General features: G+C 37.8%; 1 protein-coding gene across 1 annotated transcript in view; it reads right to left on the minus strand.

Annotated features, from left to right (window-relative positions):
• Positions 1-2,281: 2,281 nt before the first annotated feature.
• Positions 2,282-21,414, minus strand: part of GHR (growth hormone receptor) — a 112,054-nt gene continuing 92,921 nt past the window's right edge. Inside the window, exons 5-11 of the mRNA XM_010585792.1 lie at positions 17,852-17,981; positions 15,243-15,403; positions 14,021-14,199; positions 8,958-9,129; positions 6,760-6,850; positions 3,971-4,040; positions 2,282-3,712 (exon numbers count right to left, since the gene is read on the minus strand). Of these exons, the coding sequence (XP_010584094.1) occupies positions 2,750-3,712; positions 3,971-4,040; positions 6,760-6,850; positions 8,958-9,129; positions 14,021-14,199; positions 15,243-15,403; positions 17,852-17,981 (1,766 nt within the window). The 3' untranslated portion in view covers positions 2,282-2,749. The remainder of the gene's footprint in view (positions 3,713-3,970; positions 4,041-6,759; positions 6,851-8,957; positions 9,130-14,020; positions 14,200-15,242; positions 15,404-17,851; positions 17,982-21,414) is intronic.

Here is a 21,414-nt window from a genome sequence, read left to right on the forward strand (position 1 = left end):
CTGGTCTGAAGAGTGGAGAGCCCTAATCAGCGCACCTAAAGCAGACACCTATATCTGGTCAGCTAAGTGGCTCTTTAGACTATTAACTATAACGGTAACTTAGACCCACCTGACACAAAGATGTTTACATTCCTGGAGCTGTTTTCTTCCACTGGGGATCAATTCAACTGCCAAAACTTGGGCATCTACCATCATTCAGGCCTTTAGGTAAGACAGAATCTACAGAAGACCTATGCTGTTCTGGACCAGCACCTGGAAGCCCGATTACATACCTTAAATGGCACTTGGTGTCCGTGTAGAGGAACGGATCACACCCTGATTCCCCTGGGAGGAAAGAGTTTACCCTTGTCTAGCTGGATTCCTGCAACAGCTCCCTACCTACCTCTAGAGGGAGAAGAGAGGCAGTAGTACATTACCAAGTTACACACTGGGAGACCTTCAAGAAACGGCATTTTCCACAGAGACAGATTATCTGACATTTCTGAGGTCATATACTGCTAGGTTTTAACTCTCACTACAAGCGACTATCGAGGTTTGTCAGAATACCTGATTTGTGGATTTAAGTGTAGGTGTAAATCTTGAACTAGTGTAGCTTAATTATTTGCAAACACAGGCTGTTGCAGCCAAAGGTAAACTGGTCTGCTAAATTGGTAACACATGTCTTGGCCAGTTCTGGGTACAGAATGTCCTATCTCCACCTATAAATTTAGGTCCGTGCTTCTATTTTTAACTATACACATATCAATCAGTGAAAACACTGATCTCATTAAGCATTGCTTCTATTCTAAGGAAAGCTGCATTCTACTTTATTCAGTGAGAAATACTTGATTTCTCCTAATAAAATTGCTATTTTCCATTAAAAAACTTATCTCCAATAAAACACATTGTATCAGGACAGATCAAAGACAATACATTTATTAAACTTTGAGAAAAACAAACAAAACACTGACATAAGGAAAGTTAAATAGAAACTGAATGACATCTTCTGACCGGCGTATAACACTTGTGTGACCAGTAAAGTACCAAAATGACATTCTGAGTTTGATTGAGGTATTTAACTATTTTTGGCAATAGAAACAGAGTAAGAAACTTCTTCCAAACACACACATAGGCATTACTTGCATTAGTGTCTATCATCTATGAAATTTTATATGAAACTAAATAATGTAGCTGTTAGAAAAATATAGCAGCAAATTAGCAGAATATCTAATGCACATTTACCATAAAGTACGTGCTAAACTTAAAAATCCCACCCAATAGTTGGGCCCAGTCCTGTAGCCCTTGGTCACAAACAGAGCATCAGTGAGTTCAGTGGGAGACATCATAAGCAAGACCTGCATTCGCTGCACTTCATACACTTCTGTTCAGGTCACAGAAAATGAATAAACCTCCCTATCTGCTTTCTAAGAAGAACCCTGCTATGATGAAACCATGACCTAGGAAGCTAACTTCTGAAGCAATAATAGTTCATTGCACAGCTCCATCAAGTTCTTAATAACGTAAGAACAAAGAGCGCTTTCCCACTGAGTTTCAGGTTTTTCTCCTTTCCTCCTGAAAGTCTGCCTAATGCAGTCAGAGGAGATGCTGTTAGGCTGCAAAACCAAAAACCACTTTTGAACAATACTGTATTAATTCCCTTGTTCCACTGAAGTCTTTTAATCTTAATATATCTTTAAAAATGAACTGCTGGCTAACTCCTGAAGTCCTGATTTTATTTTTTTAATCAAGACTTTATGTGGTGCAAACTAGTAAGTGTAGTGATACCTTTGGCTGTAGGAGGGCTTCAGAAGCTGGTCAAATGTGAAGAGATTATGCTGCTAAGTCACCAGACCTTATCCATGTGTTCTCAAAAATTTTCATTGAAAGTATAGTTGCATACTTTTAATACTGTGGTCAACAAAATTTTGCTCATAAAAAAGTATATTATTAGCATTAACGACAATCTGATGAAGAACAGAATAATTTGCCCAAATATGTTGTATATTTTATATATTTTAAAGTTTTCTACAAAACTTTAAACTGAATGTGTATTTCTGTATTAGTTACCATAAGAAAGTAATAGAATCAGTTACTTTAATTTTCTACAATATTTTAAAATTTCTCTACAGGTTTCTTTGGAGGTATAAAATGGCTTTGTAAAAATCTTTTTTTTCTTTTTGCTGCAAACAAAAGTCTTATAAAACAGAAAACTCCTTCTTAAGATTGCAGCAATTACATTCCTTAGATGGGTCATCATAATTGAACTACAGTGTGTAGTGTAATAGAAAACGTTTATGTTTATGACTAAAATATTAAAATATATTTTATTAGTTTATATAAATCAAAATAGATGTGTTATTTATTCAAGCTACTGTTGTTTTTTCACGTGTATGTTGAGTTCCCAATTATTGATATAAAGATATCTGCCAACAGCACGGTTTTTACTAAATTCTTAGACTTTAAACCACCTGATTTTTAGCTTTATCAAAATGCAAGATTTACTACATTAAACATAGTAATTTCAATGTTTAGTATCACAAAAATCAACACCCACAAGAACAATACAGTCACTGCTAGTAAAACAGTCTCAAGACAAATTCATAGATATTTACAGAACACAATAGGAATATTTTGATGAATATTTTATGTTGCAACATTTCAGATAAAATTATAAGAACCACGAGAAACTTTTAGACTTCATTTTGGTTTCAGCATACAAGCCCAAGCTGACTCTGCTGTGAAATACTGCACACATCTAGTCAACGAAGATCTATGGCATGATTTTGTTCAGCTGGTCTGTGCTCACATAGCCACAAGACATGTTGAACTCCTTGTCTGGCACAGGCAGTGCAGTTGCATCAAGCACAAGGCCTTGTGGAGAGTGAACGATATGAATAGACGTATAGTCTGGGACAGGCATCTCTGAACTTGGGGTTTCTGCTGTTGAAGCTCCAAGATTGACAGCGGTAGTGGTAAGGCTTTCTGTGGTGAAGTAAGCATCCTCGTTACAGCTTTGCTCCTGAACACGTGGCTCATCCTCTTCGTGGGAAGTCACAGCAATACATTTTTTCACATCTGCCTCACAGAAGTAGGCGTTGTCCATGGTGAAGTTTTGTTCCATGCAGCCTTCAAACTGTGTTCTCCCCACCTTGGATTTCTGCCCTGGTGAAAGTACAACACTGCCTGCTGGAGTAATATCACTCACTTGCGCGTAGAAGTCAGCATTTGTCAATGAATTCTGGTTACTTAGCTGGGTATGGACCGATGGGCTAGCTGAGTCAATGCTGTCTGCAAAAGGTGGCCATGGCTGCCTATTTTCAGACTGAGTACTCATATGCGGATGTCGGGTGTCTGTGTCGGCAAGGCTTGGAAGTGACTCATCATTATCTTTTCTATCAAGGCACAAGAGATCCTCTTCTTTTTCAGTTACCTTTTTGAACTGATCAATATCAGAGATGGCATCACATGTGTCGCTTGCACTGAAGTCTGTCTCTGGAATATCTGGTTCACAACAACTGGCTCGTCCAGAATCATCATCCTTTGCTCCCAAGCAACTGTGTGATTTCAGATGATCTTCACTCAGGAGCCTGTCGGTATCCGAAACTCTATTCTTTTCATCAGGGTCTTCTATGTCCAACTCAATAAATTCAACCCACAAGTCGTCATCATATAGCTGTGTCTTGTAGTTGTCATGGCTGGCTAAGATGGAATTCACTTCATCTAGCTTTCCTTTCTACAAAGCAACAAAAAATTAATGTTATAAAGGAAATAATAAAAATGCTTGTGCTTTTTATGATGTTAACTTAAGGAAAGGTAACTGTAGCTGATGTAATAATTACAAGGAGGTTTTTTATTATTTTATGAAAACTAATTCTGTGGCAACTCCCCCTATGTCATAATTTTTTCCTAGAAAATTCTTCTGCCTGGGACAACAATTGTCACCTGCTACTACTACAATGATTCCCACAGTATATTTAGAGCACAATATTACCTTCAAGAGATCTGGGTCAATCCCTTTAATCTTTGGAACTGGCACAGGAGGAAAAATAAGCATTTTTAACCTGGAAAAAATAAATGATGGCATTTAATTGACAGTGGTCCTTTTTGAGGAAGTTAGAAAGAAGTGAGCCTTGCATTGCATTTATACTTAATTACTTTAAAACTGAAATGTTTGAAGATTCAATTTCAAATAGTTCTAAGGAGAAGAATGATTATTTTCTCTCACTGCAAGTAAGACCCCAAGTTTTCTGCAACCTTCCTTGTTGAAATCACGTACATTTATTTGGGAATCCATTTTGGAGTCTGGTCTTTGAGAATTTAATGCTCTATAGAAAGAGAGTAAATTCCTAGAGCTCTGTCAATAATTTCCCTTTTTATATAATTTCCAAAGGAACCCGATACAAGCCTTAGTGTGCAGAGTGACTTTACCAAAATTTATTTTTCAGGGACACAGCAGTCTTGCATAAGCCCAATAAATTTAAATAGGGGAATAGAAAAAGGGAGTTCGTGAAAAGACTTAATTACTTTAGAACTAATAAATAAACCAGAAACACAACTGCAAAAACTTAGGCTAGTATTTTGCCATCTCTATGACACTTCTGTTTCTGAATTATTCATGTAACAAGTAATATATAATAATGACAGGGTTTTGCCCTTGCAGAGAAAGGACTAGTAACTTGCTTATGCATGTTCATACTGTGGAAATACATATTATTCTAATCCTTCATAAAGTGAATTTCTAATTCTTTGAGGGGACAAAAAACCCCCAACCCCAAACCAAAAAAACAAATAGAAGGATGATTTTCTATTAATAATCCAACAATAGCAGGTCAGGCCTATCTCCTCCATTTTACCTCCCTGCTTCTTTTGCAAACAGATAAACTGTAGTTCTCAAAAGGAAAATTCAACATTCTCTTCATACTGGGTTACTTGCCTATTTTAGAAAGTAAGCTGTGGGAATGGTAGATCCAAATCCAAATACTAGTTTTGCTGCATTGTTAGTTACCTTGGTGAGGTCCAGAGAGGATCAGAGGAGTCTTAAGGAGTGCTAGAGAGAAATTTAGGCACCTTTTGCTTAACTACAGAAGGCCCAAATTCCCCAGCTGTTTTTGTTTTTGGCAGACCCTCAAAGTTCTGCCCAGCAAGCCTCAATGAGAGCCAGAAATCTAGTTATTTCCCACGTAATCCCTAGAGGGGCTGTGTTAGCTGTGCACTGGCTGGGCTCTCAGGGTACCAGTTTAAGACTTGCATGTACAGTTGAATCCACAAATCAGCTATTCTGACAGGATCGGGCACTGCTTCTAATGAAATGGACAAAAGATTTTACCGCTCACTACTTGAAGAAATCATTCAGGAGGGAGAACTACACTCTGCTCCTCTCTTAGCCTTGCATAATTCAAGCCTGCATCTCTCAGCTCTAAACCAGTATGGCCCAACCCTATGGCATCTGTCCTAGGGAGCCTGGTTCAGATCTTGTGAGGTCAGAATTGGGGAAAAGGTGAGCTGGTACCTTTTCAGATACAGGAGGAAACTGAGCCTGGATATTTTGCATTATGGGAAATCTATGCAGCCTGCTCTTCTGCAGAATGCACTGCCACTCCCACCACCACGTGCACCAGTTTGAAGGAAAGGGTGGAGGCCCACAGGTCCAGGAAAACTTTCCAGATGAAGGGTCCTCACTGGAGAAAGGCCTCCTCCAGCAGTCAGGATTAGCATTACTGATCAGAGACTTGCTTTAGCCCTCAGGATCTTCTGTGACCAAGCCACTCCTTGCTCAGTGTGCTGACCTTAGTGAGGTCCTGGTCCCACATGTGAGTTGTTCTTGCCCCATTCTGACACATCAAGCTTTTGTTGTGCATTGTATCAGAAGCCTTCGTCTTAACTCTGGGACCAGGATGCTATTGCAGGGAGTGGCTTCCTGAAATTAAGCTCTGCCAAATCATAGTGCTGCTTGCCTAAATTATTTTTTTAGAGCTCCTCCAACTGCGCCATACTGTTTTCATTTCAATGACTTGTCCTTATGCTGGTATGTGCAAAACACCTCAGTGTTAATTTTCAAAGTGTATATACAAGACCACTGACGACATGGATGTGTGCACTGGGACTTGACCATGGTGTTGCTCCATAGTCTAGGACAGTACTGGTATGACATACAAGCTGAACCTATCCCTGAACACACATATTAGGGGATGAATTAACTTTGAGACCATTTTGTAATTTTTACATATGTGTCATTGTTGCATTTTTATAAATGACAGAATTTTATAATTTTTATAAATGACACAATCCTGTGCTTTTTTTATTTTATTCCTGTTATTTACAGGAGCTGCAGTCTATCCACAGAGACCAGATACTCCCCTATGACTCAAGCTCTTTCCCTTGGCTTGACAAAGAAATAGTCAAGAGATTAGTCGAATAGTCTAAGAACAAACCCAAATATATAGACATAAGTTTGTGTGAAACTTTTGATAGTATTTGGGTAAAACTAGTATTTACAAAATTTGAATGGACTAAAAAAACAATCGCCTTCAAAGCCTAAGTAAATTAACTATGCAAATACTGTAGAATAAAATGTTCTGCAATCCAAAAGGAAGAGGAGCTGTCAACATAATCAGATTCCCACTGCTGAAGGCCCAGTACGTGCATATGCCAGCGTCCATAGCTTGCAAGAATGAACAACAATACTCAAAATAGTTTCTAGTCCCCAAGGTTTGAAAAAATTGAAGCACCCTATTTTTTAAGCTACAAGTACATAAAATCTGACAAATAAAAACTCTCTACCTTGGTTGTTTAGACAGCAGGATTAAGATCACTGTTACAGCCAGCCCACATGCTCCGAAGACAACAACTAAGAACCATGGAAACTCAATTTCTGAACAACAGAACAAAAACATGTTAGCAGGAATCTGCATCTCTGTTGCATCTTTAATTTAAATCTTCTCTTCCACCGCCTGAGGATTCCAAAGTGGTAAAAACTGATAGGGGAATTTTTGGCTACTTAAATGAAAGTTCTGCATTAAGCAGAAATAAAAATACGCTTTGGTCTCAATAGTTTCCATACGGCATTTGTGAGTCCACTGAGGCTCCCTGCAGAAACAGACTGATTTTTTACATATAAACAAGATCTTAGTACAGACAATATATGTAGCAAAACCAGCCACGAGGAACATTCTGTCTGCCTGGAACATGGTACCAGTAGTCCTGATGGCATATAATGCCTCAGACTGTGTTACTGCTTCTTTGCCCAAACTGGGAGAACATTATTAATAGCATACTAAATAATAGGCAAACTATTCTTCTCTTACAGAAACTAAAATATGGTGGTGTCAAAAAGCATGCTACTCCTCTTTCTAAAGGCTAAATATTAATTATGTTGTGAACCATCAACTGAAAAAAAAATTTCTCCCTTTTATTTACCTTGCAGCTGGCTACAAAGAATTTAGGTCACTGAGAAATGCAATTTGGTAGGAATGAAGAACAATGCTGATAAATGAAATATATTATTTTTTAAATACTGGCAATTCCTTGATACTTAAGCTGACACTGTAGAATACAAAGTATAGAGAAATTTATTCTGGCTGTAGTCTAAGAGTCTTCTGATTTGTTCCCAATTTTAAGTTTTCCATACAAACTTCACTCATTTTTAGGCCAAGGAATACTGGACAGAAAGCTTTAGAATTCTATACATGAATACCCATACATAAATAGATGTCCTTTGGGGGCTGGGGGGACGGAACTCAGATACCAGTTTTAGTCCTGTGCTCCCAGCTTAGATTTTGACTGGACATGTTTTCAGGCATGAGTAAAGTCCTATCTGGATATGTCTGTGTTAGACAGGTCCCTATTTTAATGGAGAACCAGTGACTCCTTGTTGAGTCAGTGAGACCTGTGAATGTCCAGCTGCTTCAAAAAGTTAGAATATTGCATTTGAATTTAACTACTTTAAATTTTTAATAAAAGGAAAAATTAAATTTTAATTCTGTGCTCTTAAAGGTGATAGGCAAAACAAGCAAGAATAAATTCTCAAACCAATCACTGCTGCTGTGTGAGATGTATCAAGACTGCAGAATCTGGGTTGTAGTAAGTGAAGAAAACTGTGCTTGTAGGATGGCCTTGGATTTTCATAGTATTTTAATTTTGTTCATATGAAAACCTTGACAAATTAATGCAGCTGGCATTAATAAAATAATGCCTCATGTCCAGAACATTAGCTGTTCATATAAATTAGGAATGAAAACTAGTAATATGGAGAGTTAAAAAGGGGAATCTAGCATGATTTTGAAAGAAAGTGTTATGGATGGTTTTATTTAACATGTTCACTAACACCCTGGAAAATGAAGTGAAGCAGCTTATTAAAATAATTTGCTGAAGAGCACATATTTGAAGAGTTAGTTTATTATCTCAGACCTGAGAATGCTTTAAGAAAAGTCACTGTCTCATTCTTTTAATAGAAAAAATGTGGTGCTCAATTGCTGTTTTCTCTTGTTTTTAATAGCACTTCAAAAGCAAGACAGAAGCAAGAATCAGAAAAACACTCACTGTCCTTGACAGTATCAGGCAGATCAGAAAAGCACATCATTCTGATAACAAACTTAGCCAGCAGAATAAGACGTTAACAGAAGTGACAATTCTTCTCTTCACTACTGGAGTGTTCATTTTAGACGAAGTATGAGATTTAACTGTATTTTAGGCTCTATAAGATGTGCAACAGCAGTTATTATTTCTGATTCTTAAAGCTATCTGTATTTTTGCTCTGTGATGAGCTGTGAATCAGTCTTGCTGAGTTAACTTCTGAACTTGTATATGGAACTTGTACGTTCTCAAGCTCACCAAATGATCTTCCGCTAATAGGCTGAATTATCGTTCTATTCAAGCATACAACATCAACAGTAAGGAGAAAAAAACCCAAAACACTACCACTGAGAAGACAGAAAGACAGCATGGTTATAAAATCACTTTGCTGCACTTCGCTTATTTACCTTCAGCACAATGAACAAACTCAACGCCTGTTTGAGAAAAAGATACATAAAGGATTTCACTGAACTCCCCAAATTTTTCAGAGGTACGTTGTCTTGATCGTACTCGTATCTCATAATCTCTTCCCATCTTCAGAGAGTACAGTGGAACCATTGTTGAGAGCCTGGGTTCTAACTGTAAAGACAGAAGGACTGTGATTTATTTGTTTGAGTTGTACTGGTAATTTTACACTGCTTCTTGATATAAGAAATAAACATTCAAAGGTGGTTTTGCTACTTGGAACTGTAAGGATACCATGAGAAGAGTTCAGAGAAAATTCACACCATTTACTTTTGACTTACTAGCCATCAGGCTTTGCTGTGATTCAGGGGACCAAAAGCAGAGAATACAAACTCTCTGTAAATACAGCCAGTGAAGAAAGGCAGCTGCCCCCAGTTACAGGCCATAAGTAGGTGGTGTGAACATCTTCCACTGGTCTTACCAAGTTGTAAATCCTTTTTACTGTTATAACACAACATCATTGACCTCATAATGCCAAAACCCTTGTTAAAATAATACAGTAGTCTTAAAGCTAGTACAATCTCCACAACAGAATTAATTTTAAGAAGAAAAATTATTTAAAGGCCTTCTAACCAGTTGTATTGCATCTTACAAACACATTTATTTGGGGAACACTGCATAGCTCCCAAGATCTTCAACTATATATAAAACATGGTAATGGAGACTCTGTGAGAGCTGGCATCAGATTATCGGTTTTGAGACTTCTATGTTAAGTATTAACTGCAACATACTTAGATACTGCTGCATATCAAACTGTAGGAAGTCACACTAGAGGTCTTAATATGTGAAATCTCTCCTATTACTCCTCTAAGAATATGTATTTTAGCTCCAACAGCCCAACAAAAGTATATAAAAATAAGAAAATGTGCTCAAAATAGAAATCCACATGGCAGATGTTATATTCTACTTTTACTTCAGAAGCAAGGATGACACTGGCAAAACTCATCATGGGCTAAGAATTAAACCACCTGGAAAACAGCTGCCATGGGGGGTTTGAAGGAAGCTTCATCAATACAATCCTATAATCACTGTAGCTGCATAATCTAAACTTGAGACACATTCTGTTGGTTGCTACCATCTGTGGAGTTCTCTGATCCCTGGTGGCTCCAGACTCAAGTGTTCTGAAAACCAAACCAGTCAAGATTTTGGAGGAGGCAGTGATCCCAGACAGTCTGCTTCTCTCTGCTAGTGGTTGAGCACAAGATTGTGGAGAACCATTGCTCTACACCACAAAGGTTTTTAACATCTGAAGACTATCCAGTTGGAAAGTGTTGGGAAGGGAATACAATATAGACTTATTTCATGCTATGAAGCCACAAAGAAATAGTACACTAAAGTTTTACAGCTAGTGGGTTTTTTTTCTTGTTTTTTTTTTTTTTTCTTTTTTTTCTGAGACAATTAGTGGAGATTCTTAGGGATGCTGGACCACACAAAATTTTATGTACCCCAAATAAGAGTGGCATTTGGAAAAAGCGGTATGCAGGCTAAATCAGACCCCTGAAAAGTATGAGGTAAAATTACTGTATCTGTGTACCTGAAATTGCAAGAGATGCTAAAGAGCAGATAATTGATTAATGGGCAAGATGTCTCTAGTCTACCAATGAACTAACAAAACTTTACATAAGACACCTGTGTCGAATAAGATATATAGACTGGGGAAGGTTCAGCACGATCTGAGTAGATGAATAGCATTTGTCATATGGATTCAATCAATTAAAAGCCATATGAGAGAGACATAATTAAAGATAACTAATAAAAATGCATGACAGCATATAGCAAGCTCATTTGAAGTATGTGAAGGGGAGCTTGGAACCAGACCACAGGGTTGCTGGACTTAACTGCATGCTGTTCAGTCAGTGTACCACACAGGGTGATGCTTGTGATTGCCACACTAAAGAAACGTGCGACAAACCTGCTGTCATGCTGAGCTGTGTCATTGTGCTGCCTGCATAGGTCTGGCCCTGCAAGAGGGGACTGACACAGACTGCAGAGCGACTGTTTGTCACTGGTCAGCTGGAGCCCCTGGGACACTGAGAGTGCCCACTGGGATGGGGGCACCAGCGGCAGAGGCTGGCCCAGGCACGACAGGCAACACAGCAATCAAGGCAACGGCTTTCACCAACTTTAACAGTACAGTGGTGAAAACTAGGAGACGGACAGTACCAGGGAAAGGTTCAGAAGTACCCTGGGTAGGCATAGCACAGGGCTGGGCGCCCATACAGCACATGGAGATATTAGGCTGCATATCCAATGCAGTGCAGGGAGATGAGTTTCACCCCCCTCAAACTAGTAAGCCCTGTATCTCAGCCCCAGTGCGGTACGGACACAGTGCTGTGTGGTGTTCAGCTCTGGAGTTGGTCCTCCATGCTTCCCTGCCCTAAGCACACTTCACTGCAGTGTGAAATGGCCTTTTTCCAGCCAAAAATTCAACAAGATAATGAAAGCCAGCAGAGTCCTCCCTGGTCTGGCCCTCTTCACTGAAGACTGAGCTGTGACCTCCAATTTCATCCCATATTAGGTGGATCTGGGCCTGGGTTGTTTGGGTTTTTTTTAATAAGTCAAAAGATCAGGCCAATCTAAAATATAATTAATAATGAAGGAAAATTAGACTTTTGAGATTCCCTATCACACATACACTTTTAGGCACTTCATAGACAGTCACTTCACTATGAAGTCATCATTCTTCACTATTGCTCAGACAATGTGTGTTTGCTCACCTTGTTTGAAAAAAATAGCAGCCTCACAGCGTCTGTATCGCTATTGCTAGTCATGACTAGTAAACTTGGACAGACATAAGAGGGGATAGAATTTTAGTATAGCGAATATAATGGGCAACACTTCAAGGTAAGAGGGTAGAATTTTAAAAAGATACCCACCGAGGAGCTAATAACAAAAATGAAATTTTTTCAGACTCAGACAGACTACATTTGGCTCTGTCTCATGAACACTTGCTATATGAGGGTGGGGATTTTATTGTTTCTATGAAGTTTCTCAGAAAATAATTTTGATCCTCTTATCGCTATAACTTGCTGTTATAATACTTTACTAGTTAATGTTTTAGTCCTCTTTCAATTCCTAAGATACCTATTTTCAATTAGTAAACGAATTGAAAAAAAATGAATACTATACATGAAAATTTGAACAGGTTAATCCCAAAACATCTAAAAAAATTAGAAACAAGTCTCAGTAAGGGGGAGACTTAGTACAATTTAAGTACTATAAATTAATTTTTTAATCATTTTTTTGTATCAGTTATATGTACAAAGCATTATGGTATATTTAAACAGTAAAAATTATCCTTTGTGTAAAAAACTAGCTGTAACAGTGTAACTAGACATTTATCTCTTTATTGCTTCAACACTTATTACAGAAGATATTTGTAGCAAAGAATGCAAAGACTGAAATCATTGCTCCAATGCTGTTACTCAGAGTTTTGCTGTTGTCTTAGGCCAGACCAAGATTTTGTTCACAAATTTCTCTTTTGTGCTCTGATAGTGTCTCATGGAATTATGCCATGTTTGTTCTTTTAAGCTGAAAGGCACCATAACATACAATATATACAGCTGCAGTACAATATAATCTATAGTACTATTTTTCTTGAGGCAAGTATAGTATTCGGCAATTCCTTATCTCTTTTCTCAAACCTTTGCTCTCCTGAGAAGAAGTATTCTCAAGGCATGCTGGAATTATTGATGTTACTGGAGCAAGAACAAAGTTTTGTTACGGTATTTATATCATTGATACCTAAAGGCTTATAAAAAAATAAAAATTGTGCATTTTTAAAGAGGTATCCGTATTGCCACCTGCTTTTGTAAATCCTGTAAGTACTCTGCAGATTTTCAAGTTCTTAAGGACTATTTATTTACTGCCTAAACTTAACTTATTTCGTAGGCTTTAAAATATAGAGGTTGTACAGTAAGTATAGCTTAAACCAGTATATAGAGAAATTCAGACAAGTATTAGGAAAAAGTTAGAGACATTATAGGCCTGTTTGGCTGTAGACTTACTTATAAGGAGTAGAATAAACAGAAAACACTAGCATTGAGAGGGATCATAGGTGAGGAGGGGTCCAAGGTCTTTCACAGATGAAGGCAACCAAACCAGTTTGACTATGTTTCAATTGGTAAATTTGTCTTCTGTAGATTAAGACAATCTTATAACAATATTAGCTGCTTTCCTTCTGTCATTTAATTCAGTTCATATGAATAAGAAAGCAAAGGAAGGGTTCTGCTCTGAAATGATGTTCATATCACATTGAACTAGTATTCAGGAAGACTTCTCCATATGCAAATTTGCCACAACACACTGGAACTTAGCCTATGCATTCAGGTAAGCTGGGAAGACCTTCTTCCCTGTAATAGGAAAACTAATTACATGATAAGTTAAGTGATTTTCAGAAAGAAAACTTGAAAAATTTGGGATATATATGTTTTATATTTTCATGGACTATCCATATAGTCATAAATTTCCCATTGCTGTCTGGTATGAAATCTGTATGTCTTCTCTATGTTGAATTATTTTTATTTGCTTATTTTATCAAATTTTAAATTATCACTCAGCTTTTCTTTCTTTTTTTTAATCTACTGAAATAATAGTTATAAATATTAGAACTTTACAGGTACCCTGAAGAATCTGGACTGACATGGTGACATATTCCAAGCAAAATATTGCTGTTCCAACTTCTGAGCTTTATGAAAACAATAGAGAAATATTTTATCATTGAAAAAACTTGTATATATCTGACTATTGCTATACTTTCTAATCTAACACAGGAATTTCAGGGTTTGTTATTATTATCCTGCATGCCGCCTATATTGACACATAAAGTTACAATACAATGTTTGCTAGAAAACTTCAGAAGAATGTGCGTATATTGTTTAAGACTTAAGGCATCATCTAATAGCAATTACAAACCTGTTGCTTTTCATAGTAGTACAAAAGTGTTATGGACAGAACAAGCCTGCACTGTACTATGACTATTGTATAATTAATATTTGCTTCATACCTCCTTCCATTTTGTCTCATTAACTTCTTTGTACTGCAATTCATACTCCAGGGTAATCCATCCCTTCTGAACATCTGCTGTTGGTGGCGGATCCCATCTTACTTGGATATCCCCATGGATCCCAGTCTGACTAGTATTTAGCAGAGTCCAGTTAAGGTGGACAGGGGGATCAGGTAGTACTGTTTAAACAGAGTATTTGGAATAAAACAGCCAGTTTTCAATGTGAAACGATCATTCTTACTACACACTGTTAAATTATTTCAGGACTAAAAAAGCATATTAACCACATATTTGCTGATTAAAATCTAAACCTGTGAGTCAATGACAAAGTCTCTACAAGTTTGGTAACAAGAAGGGACCCTGTCATTGGCGGTAGATTGCTCTGCATAAATCTCACCTGAGTGAATAATAAAGAAGACTAAAAATGTATTACCTATTACACTACATTTCCCAATATTAGCTTATAAAACACTGAGACATAAACAATTCTCCATCAAAATTTAGATTTAGAGTTCTCACTGGAAATAAAAACAACAACTGGAGTAACACAGAAAGATAAATTAAAAATTTAGTTAATATAAAAGTACATTGAAAAACTGTGGTATCTGAAAAATTAATCTAATTTTGTTCAGCTGAAGAAAAGAGAGCAGTGGCTATTCTGGTCACTTGGAGGAATAAATTAATTGCGTATACATAGAGCATCGCTCTGAACAAGCAATAACAACTGCAAAGTCCCAGACAGTCACAATTCACACTGCAATAAATATAAATTCTAGCTTAGAAATGCTAAACATCCTGATTCTGTAGATTAGTGTTGATTCAGGCGCAAAAACCTGTTTGGTTCCAGAACTTTGCAGAATCAAGATTTTCAGGCTATCCTTGCTCACACTGAACAAAGGGATGTAGCATCCATTAGAAAGCACTCAGGGTGACAGCAAAGGCAAGCTCATGTGCAGACATTTGAGAGACCACTGGTATTCAGAACGAGAAACCATGTATTTGCTTTTATCCTTTTAGCTTTTTCCAATCCAGGCAATATTTTCTGGTGTGGATCACATTACATATGTTACAAAACGAAATCCCTTCCTATGTATCATATTTTTTGGAAACTACCCTTTCTGAGAGGGAAAATTTAAATACAGTATGAATAATATGAAAGCTTATAGCATCACACCTATTGTGATATAAAAATATAGAGGTAAAATGCATAATGGAAGCATACCTATTTCATCAACGCTGAAACATTTTTCGTCAAATACTTCATCTTTATTGGCAAGCTTAACACAATATGGTATCCAAATAGAGGTGTAGGATGTGTTGAAATAACAGCTATTTTCTCCTGCAGTGATATAATCAGGGCATTCTTTCCAGTCTTCATCATTCCTAGAATGACAACAAAAATGCAATACACATGATAGAGATAGTTATGGATCTTAAAAAGTACAAATTATAGATGTTACAAAACACATTGTGGATAAGTCGTAACTTCTATGGAAGTGAGAAAAACATGTCAACATTGATTGTGATTTACAATGAAACCAAACCACTATTCAAGCAACCTGCATAAATGAGTTTAGGTTCTCATATACTGTTAGTGGCATCTCTATGCTTTGGGTGCTGTTTCCAAAAGAACAGTCAGAGAACACATCTTGCTATGCTGGTAGGTGCTAATGACTACCAGCAAGCACAAACTTAGGTAAATTTGATATGCATTTAAGCAACTGTTGTTCAGGCGAAGTTAAATTGCAGTAAGATGCCCATCTATATAATGGGGTCTGAAACAGTGAGAGCCAGTTTTTATGGCACATCAATACTGCACCAGCTGCACAGCCAAGGACAGGGGATTGCGTTGCACTGGGAAGCTGTATTGGGATGTAGGCACTGGAGCATTGATTGCTTACATGGGAAAGTGCCCAAGGCTGGATGCTGCAGGAGACCTGGCCCAAACCAACCCAGAACTGCAGGATGTGAAAGAAGGGAAGAGTGAGTGAGGGCTAAATTCTTTGGGATACAGAACTTCTAAAACACAGGCTTGGAACTACTAGCAAGAAACGTCTTACGTTTTTCCATTCTTTGTTCAAAAATTCATAAATGTTCTTTCTAAATAAAAGAAATGCAGCAGGAAATATCACATTCATTTCATCTCTTAAAAAAGACAAATCAACAGAGTTATAAAGAGTGGCATGAACTCTCAGACTGAGGAACACTGCTACTTGTGCAAGGTCATTTTCATATGGCCAAGGTGAAACTACTCAGCAGGTTCAAAACCAAAGAAGTCTTCAGTTAAAGAAAAATGGGAATAACCAAATTGTTAGAAATAGTCTACAGGAAAAGTGACAGATATTTATTCAGTATTTCTGAAGTCACTTTAGAAAAACAAATCTCATTGTGAACAGATCTGCTGTTGCTGTTCTTTGTCTCGATACTATCTCTTAGCCCAAATACAGACCGAACAGGGATCTTTTAAAAAATTACAGTCTTGGTTTGTCAAAAATACACCATAAATGCCTTTTCTTACTAAAAGGCATTGAAGCTGTACAGAAGGAGGATTAAGCTAAATCAATTATGCCAAGTGCAGCCTTCAATACTGGAGTGGGTGCTTAAGAGTAAAAAGGCAGATGCTACATAAATTGAGTAAGAAGCATTTTTGCCGCTAAGCACTGGTGTCTTGTGCTTAGCTGATGAGACCAGACACTTTTCTAAAGGAAATGCTGTAGGTCTGCCAGAGTAAGGACTTGATAAAGCTGTACGTGGTTAGATACTATGGCTTGTGTTAAGTAGGAGACTGGGCTAGAGTTCAGTCCTGAGCCTTAAATGTTGCTTGCACATTGAAACAGAAATATTTTTAATGTGGATGTTCAATTCACATCTTTTATTTCTAGGACAACAGTGAAATATGTGATCTGCTCAATGTACATGGTACTTTATCTTAAGAGTTGAATTAATTTTTAAAGTTTGTACCCTCATGGTACATGCTACTGACAACTGTCAACTACACATTTATACTTAAATAGTGGTTTTAACTTGTATCCCTGTATTTCTGAGAGGTCTTAGAAGAGTAAATAAGAAAGGCAGACTTGCCATTAGGCTTAAGTTTGCTAAGCAAATGTATCATCACCAGTAGAAAGTGTCTGTAGATCAAAAAGCTTGAAAGTCAGTACATTAGACGGAACAGAAACCGACATCCTCCTACTCCTGTGAACAAAAGGCCTGTTTTCCTTAATAGCCATTACTGGTAATGTCTATAGCCTCTTTCAGGCTAATCATTGTAACAACTTGAAAATTACAAAAGCTGAAGTGGAATGTGAATCAGAATTGAACAGGGCTCAATGAAACGTTATCCGCAGTCTCAGAGGGGCCTTTTCACCTGGATCTGCATTCAGACTTTAATTTAGCAACTGATCAATGGGAGCGTTATAAAACATTAATAAAAATTTGAAAGGGGCTTGTATCCAGACTCCACGTCTTTGCACAGATATAACAAATCTCACAGTTGCATGTTAGATTGATAAGGAATAAACTGAAGTTCCCTATTAAAAACTCCTTTCCCAAGTCATACAGTGTTCAGTTTTGGATTCTGCCACCTGGACCTAAATTTAATAAGCATGTGTTCTTAATTATCTGCCAAGTAATGTTTATCGCTGCAAATTGCTAAGTAATTAACAACAAATTCTGACACTGAAGAATATGCACATAAAACACAGTTTTATGCCCTTAAACACTATGGCTCATATCATAGCAAAAAAATTAACAGCAACGAGCTAAGAGGCATAGCAAAATATATGGCTCCTCTCTCTTTTCCTCTTTCTTTTGTTCTTTTCATTTTATTACCTTTTCATGTACAATAGTTGTATTGTTCCTGGAGCAGTGAGGTTATAAAAATTTCCATCAGTCCAATAACATGAAAATGTCTCCAGTTCAGGTGATCTGCACTTGCTGATTTGTGGCCACTGCAAAAGGTCTGTCAGGAAGAATGGCAGGGGACAGAAGGAGACACTTAAATAAATCCATTTTAACATGCTGTTAAAATGAAACTCAGCATTTTTAATCAATAATTAACTTTTCTTCTAATTCCTTACGTAAAATGAGGCAAGATTTAAATTCTTCTTATGTGCATATATGTAGATGACTACACCTGTAGGAAGTCAGTCAAATTCGAAAGATGGGTCAAGCTCTGTTTTGTGCAGTGTAGAAGTGTTAGTATCACAGCCTGACACAGAGCATGGGGATCTGCCAACCCTATAGCTGTAGTTGAATAGAACAGAATAGACTACTTCAGTTGGAAGGGACCTACAACAGTCATCTAGTCCAACCGCCTGACCGCTTCAGGGCTGCCCAAAAGCTAAAGCATGTTATTAAGGGCATTGTCCAAATGCCTCTTCAACACTGACAGGCTTGGGGCATTGACCACCCCTCTAGGAAGCCTGTTCCAGTGTTTGACCACCCTCTCGGTACAGAAACGCTTCCTAATGTCCAGTCTAAATCTCCCCTGATGCAGCCTTGAACCATTTGCACATGTCCTATCACTGGATACCAGGGAGAAGAGACCAGCACCTCCCTCTCCGCTTGCCCCCTCAGGAAGCTGCAGAGCGCAATGCGGTCGCTCCTCAGCCTCCTCTTCTCCAAACCAGACGAGCCCCAAATCCTTAGCTGCTCCTCACAGGACATTCCTCCAGCCCTCTCACCAGCTTTGTTGCTCTCCTCTGGATGCTTTCAAGGACCTTCACATCCTTCTTAAGTTGTGGGGCCCAGAACTGCGCAGAGCACCCAAGGTGAGGCCCCCACCAATGCTGAATACAGCAGGATAATCACCTCTTTTGACCAGCTGGTGAAACTGTGTTTGATTAGTTCAGTACAGATATAACTGAATTAGCCCTGCACTTGCTTTAAAGAAAGCGCGGCACTGCAGAGCTCGGTATTAGACTAACCACAGCGTAGTATTTACCCAGCTGAGCAGTTTTGCAATGTGTCTGCTCATCAGAGTAGCTACCTTGAACTGAGTTCAGGTTTGTGTATATGACATTGTGTAGATACAACCTTGCTCTGAGAGAGATAAGGACAGCTCTAAGCATGTGCCTGTTCTGCCACATGCCACTTCTATATTCATAATTTCTGTTCTTAGTCAAAACTGAAACAATGTAGGGCCACAAAATGACTGCTACAAATAGTCAGCCTCATCAACCCTTGTGAGAAAAACAAAAAAATTGCAGGTATGACTCACTGCTTTCAAAATAAGTACTTAACTTTTTCCTAATTTTTAAGGGTCTAATGCCAATGTTTCCTATTTGGCATGGAAAGCTTTCCAGAGGGAGGTCACATGCACATGGAAGTGTCTACCTCTCTTCACTGACTGTCTGGGAAATATGATCATTTATTTAAGAAAATTTCTCCATATGGCACTTAAAATGTAGATATTAATCAGGTGTTTATGACTGGTGAAATGATCCCTGGCCAGGGAATGACATGATGCTACTGGACTCTGCATGTGAAGTCCTTTACAAATATTTTTGCGGTATCACAGCTCTGAATATCAGAATTTCAGACTAGATGTAAGGAAGACATTTTTTATGATGAGTGTGGTGAAACACGGGAACAGGTTGCCCAGAGAGGCGGTAGATGCCCCATCCCAGAAAACATTCAAGGCCAGGCTGGACGGGGCTCTGAGCAACCTGATCTAGTTGAAGATGTCCCTGCTCATGGCAGGGGGGGTTGGACTAGATGACCTTTAAAGATCCCTTCCAACCCAAACCATTCTGTGATTCTATGATAATATTTGGTACAAAATAATTACACTCAAAGTTGGAAAAAGTGTTAATGTACAGACACCCACACTCACCAGATGCTTCCTCCTACGCATGAGGATTTTGTAGCCTTGCTGAATGTTGACTCCTTTATTTATGGCTCAGACAGACAGCCACTCAACACCACAGCAATTTGTATTTCTTGGGCTTAATGGTACAAATCGTGTACTTTGTATTATACACTGCTAAGCATCCACATCAGGCAGTAACTAATACATGAATATTATGAATTTCTGTTTTGCTTAGCCCGTATCATTGCCTCATTTCACACTTTGGACCTTAAACAAGGCCTGAACATATGTACGTAAAGAAGAGATCTCATAAATTGGGTGGCTTACGCCACCCTGCCCCCTCCGCTTCCCCCCCGCCTCTCAAGCATTTAGAATTTTTCTTGCCAACCTAAAATAACTGATTTTTGATTGGAAAGATTTAAACAGAAAGTTTTTTTCCTCTTTCTTAGCCAGCATGTTCCATTTCACTGAACTTTAAATAAATTTCTTTTAAAAATTGAAACAAATTTTGAAATGAAGTGTTGCAGCAAATGAAAAAATCACACACTGTTCTTTTTCAGAAAATACTGAAACAAACCATTTTGACTATTGTGCCTGATTTTGTTTGGTATGGTAGTCAATATTTGACAGCTTTGGCCTAAGTCCCAAAACGCTTTTGATTGACCTTGATTTGAGCTTTTACACATTTTTACATCATTCATCAAACAATTTTCACGTGGTAGAAATCTTTGTTAAAAACAGCACATGATCATGAAATAGCAAACTGTCATACATAACACAGATCCAAAATAAAACAGAATAAAAGATTCAAGAACATTATTGTATTTATAACTTTTTAAATGTATGTGTTCCAGCTTTCAAACTTGAACTTTCTTTTCTATTTAATTGAAAATCAAATCAGTTTAAAAAACAAAACAAAGAAAAATAAATGAAATTTTGTGCCTTTACTTCAAAGACATGAGTAAAATTGCCTCCATTGCATAATACCTATAATCAACAAGACACAAGTCTCTCCCTTCTTCTATAAACAGATAGTGTGCAAGGAAGTACATGTTATGGCTTTTCCTGTTTCTATCCTCAGCTACATGCATCAAGAACAACTATAGTTATTTTTACCAAAACAGGTTAAGAATTTGAGAAAATGATATACTGGAAAACCCTCCTAAATGGGAATATTTCTGTTGATGCCTGCACTATATTTATAGCTAAAACATACAATATTTAAAGCCCATGCAGATCATGTCCTCATCTCCAGGGTTAAATAAAGTCACACTGTCGCTTCTTAACATGATGAAATGAACTGAATGGAATCAAACTTCACTTACGTTTTGAGAGGTCCAGCAGGATCTTAGATATAGGCTCTACCAAGTCCTAATAATGAATTCTGTTGAATTCGCCAGCCTTATATACAAGCTAAATTAAGGACTGTAAGATGTACAAACTCTTCTAGGAAAATGGATCATAACACAGCCAGAAGTGGCATCAGTTACAATAGAGAGGATTAGCAATGCACACAGAATACAGAGTAAGACTTGGTCTCTTACACCCTAACTTCAGAGGAATGTATCCCTAAGGTCCCACT

Source organism: Haliaeetus leucocephalus, unplaced genomic scaffold (assembly GCF_000737465.1).
Source record: "Haliaeetus leucocephalus isolate CR32 unplaced genomic scaffold, Haliaeetus_leucocephalus-4.0 Scaffold120, whole genome shotgun sequence".
Classification (NCBI taxonomy): Eukaryota; Metazoa; Chordata; class Aves; order Accipitriformes; family Accipitridae; genus Haliaeetus; species Haliaeetus leucocephalus.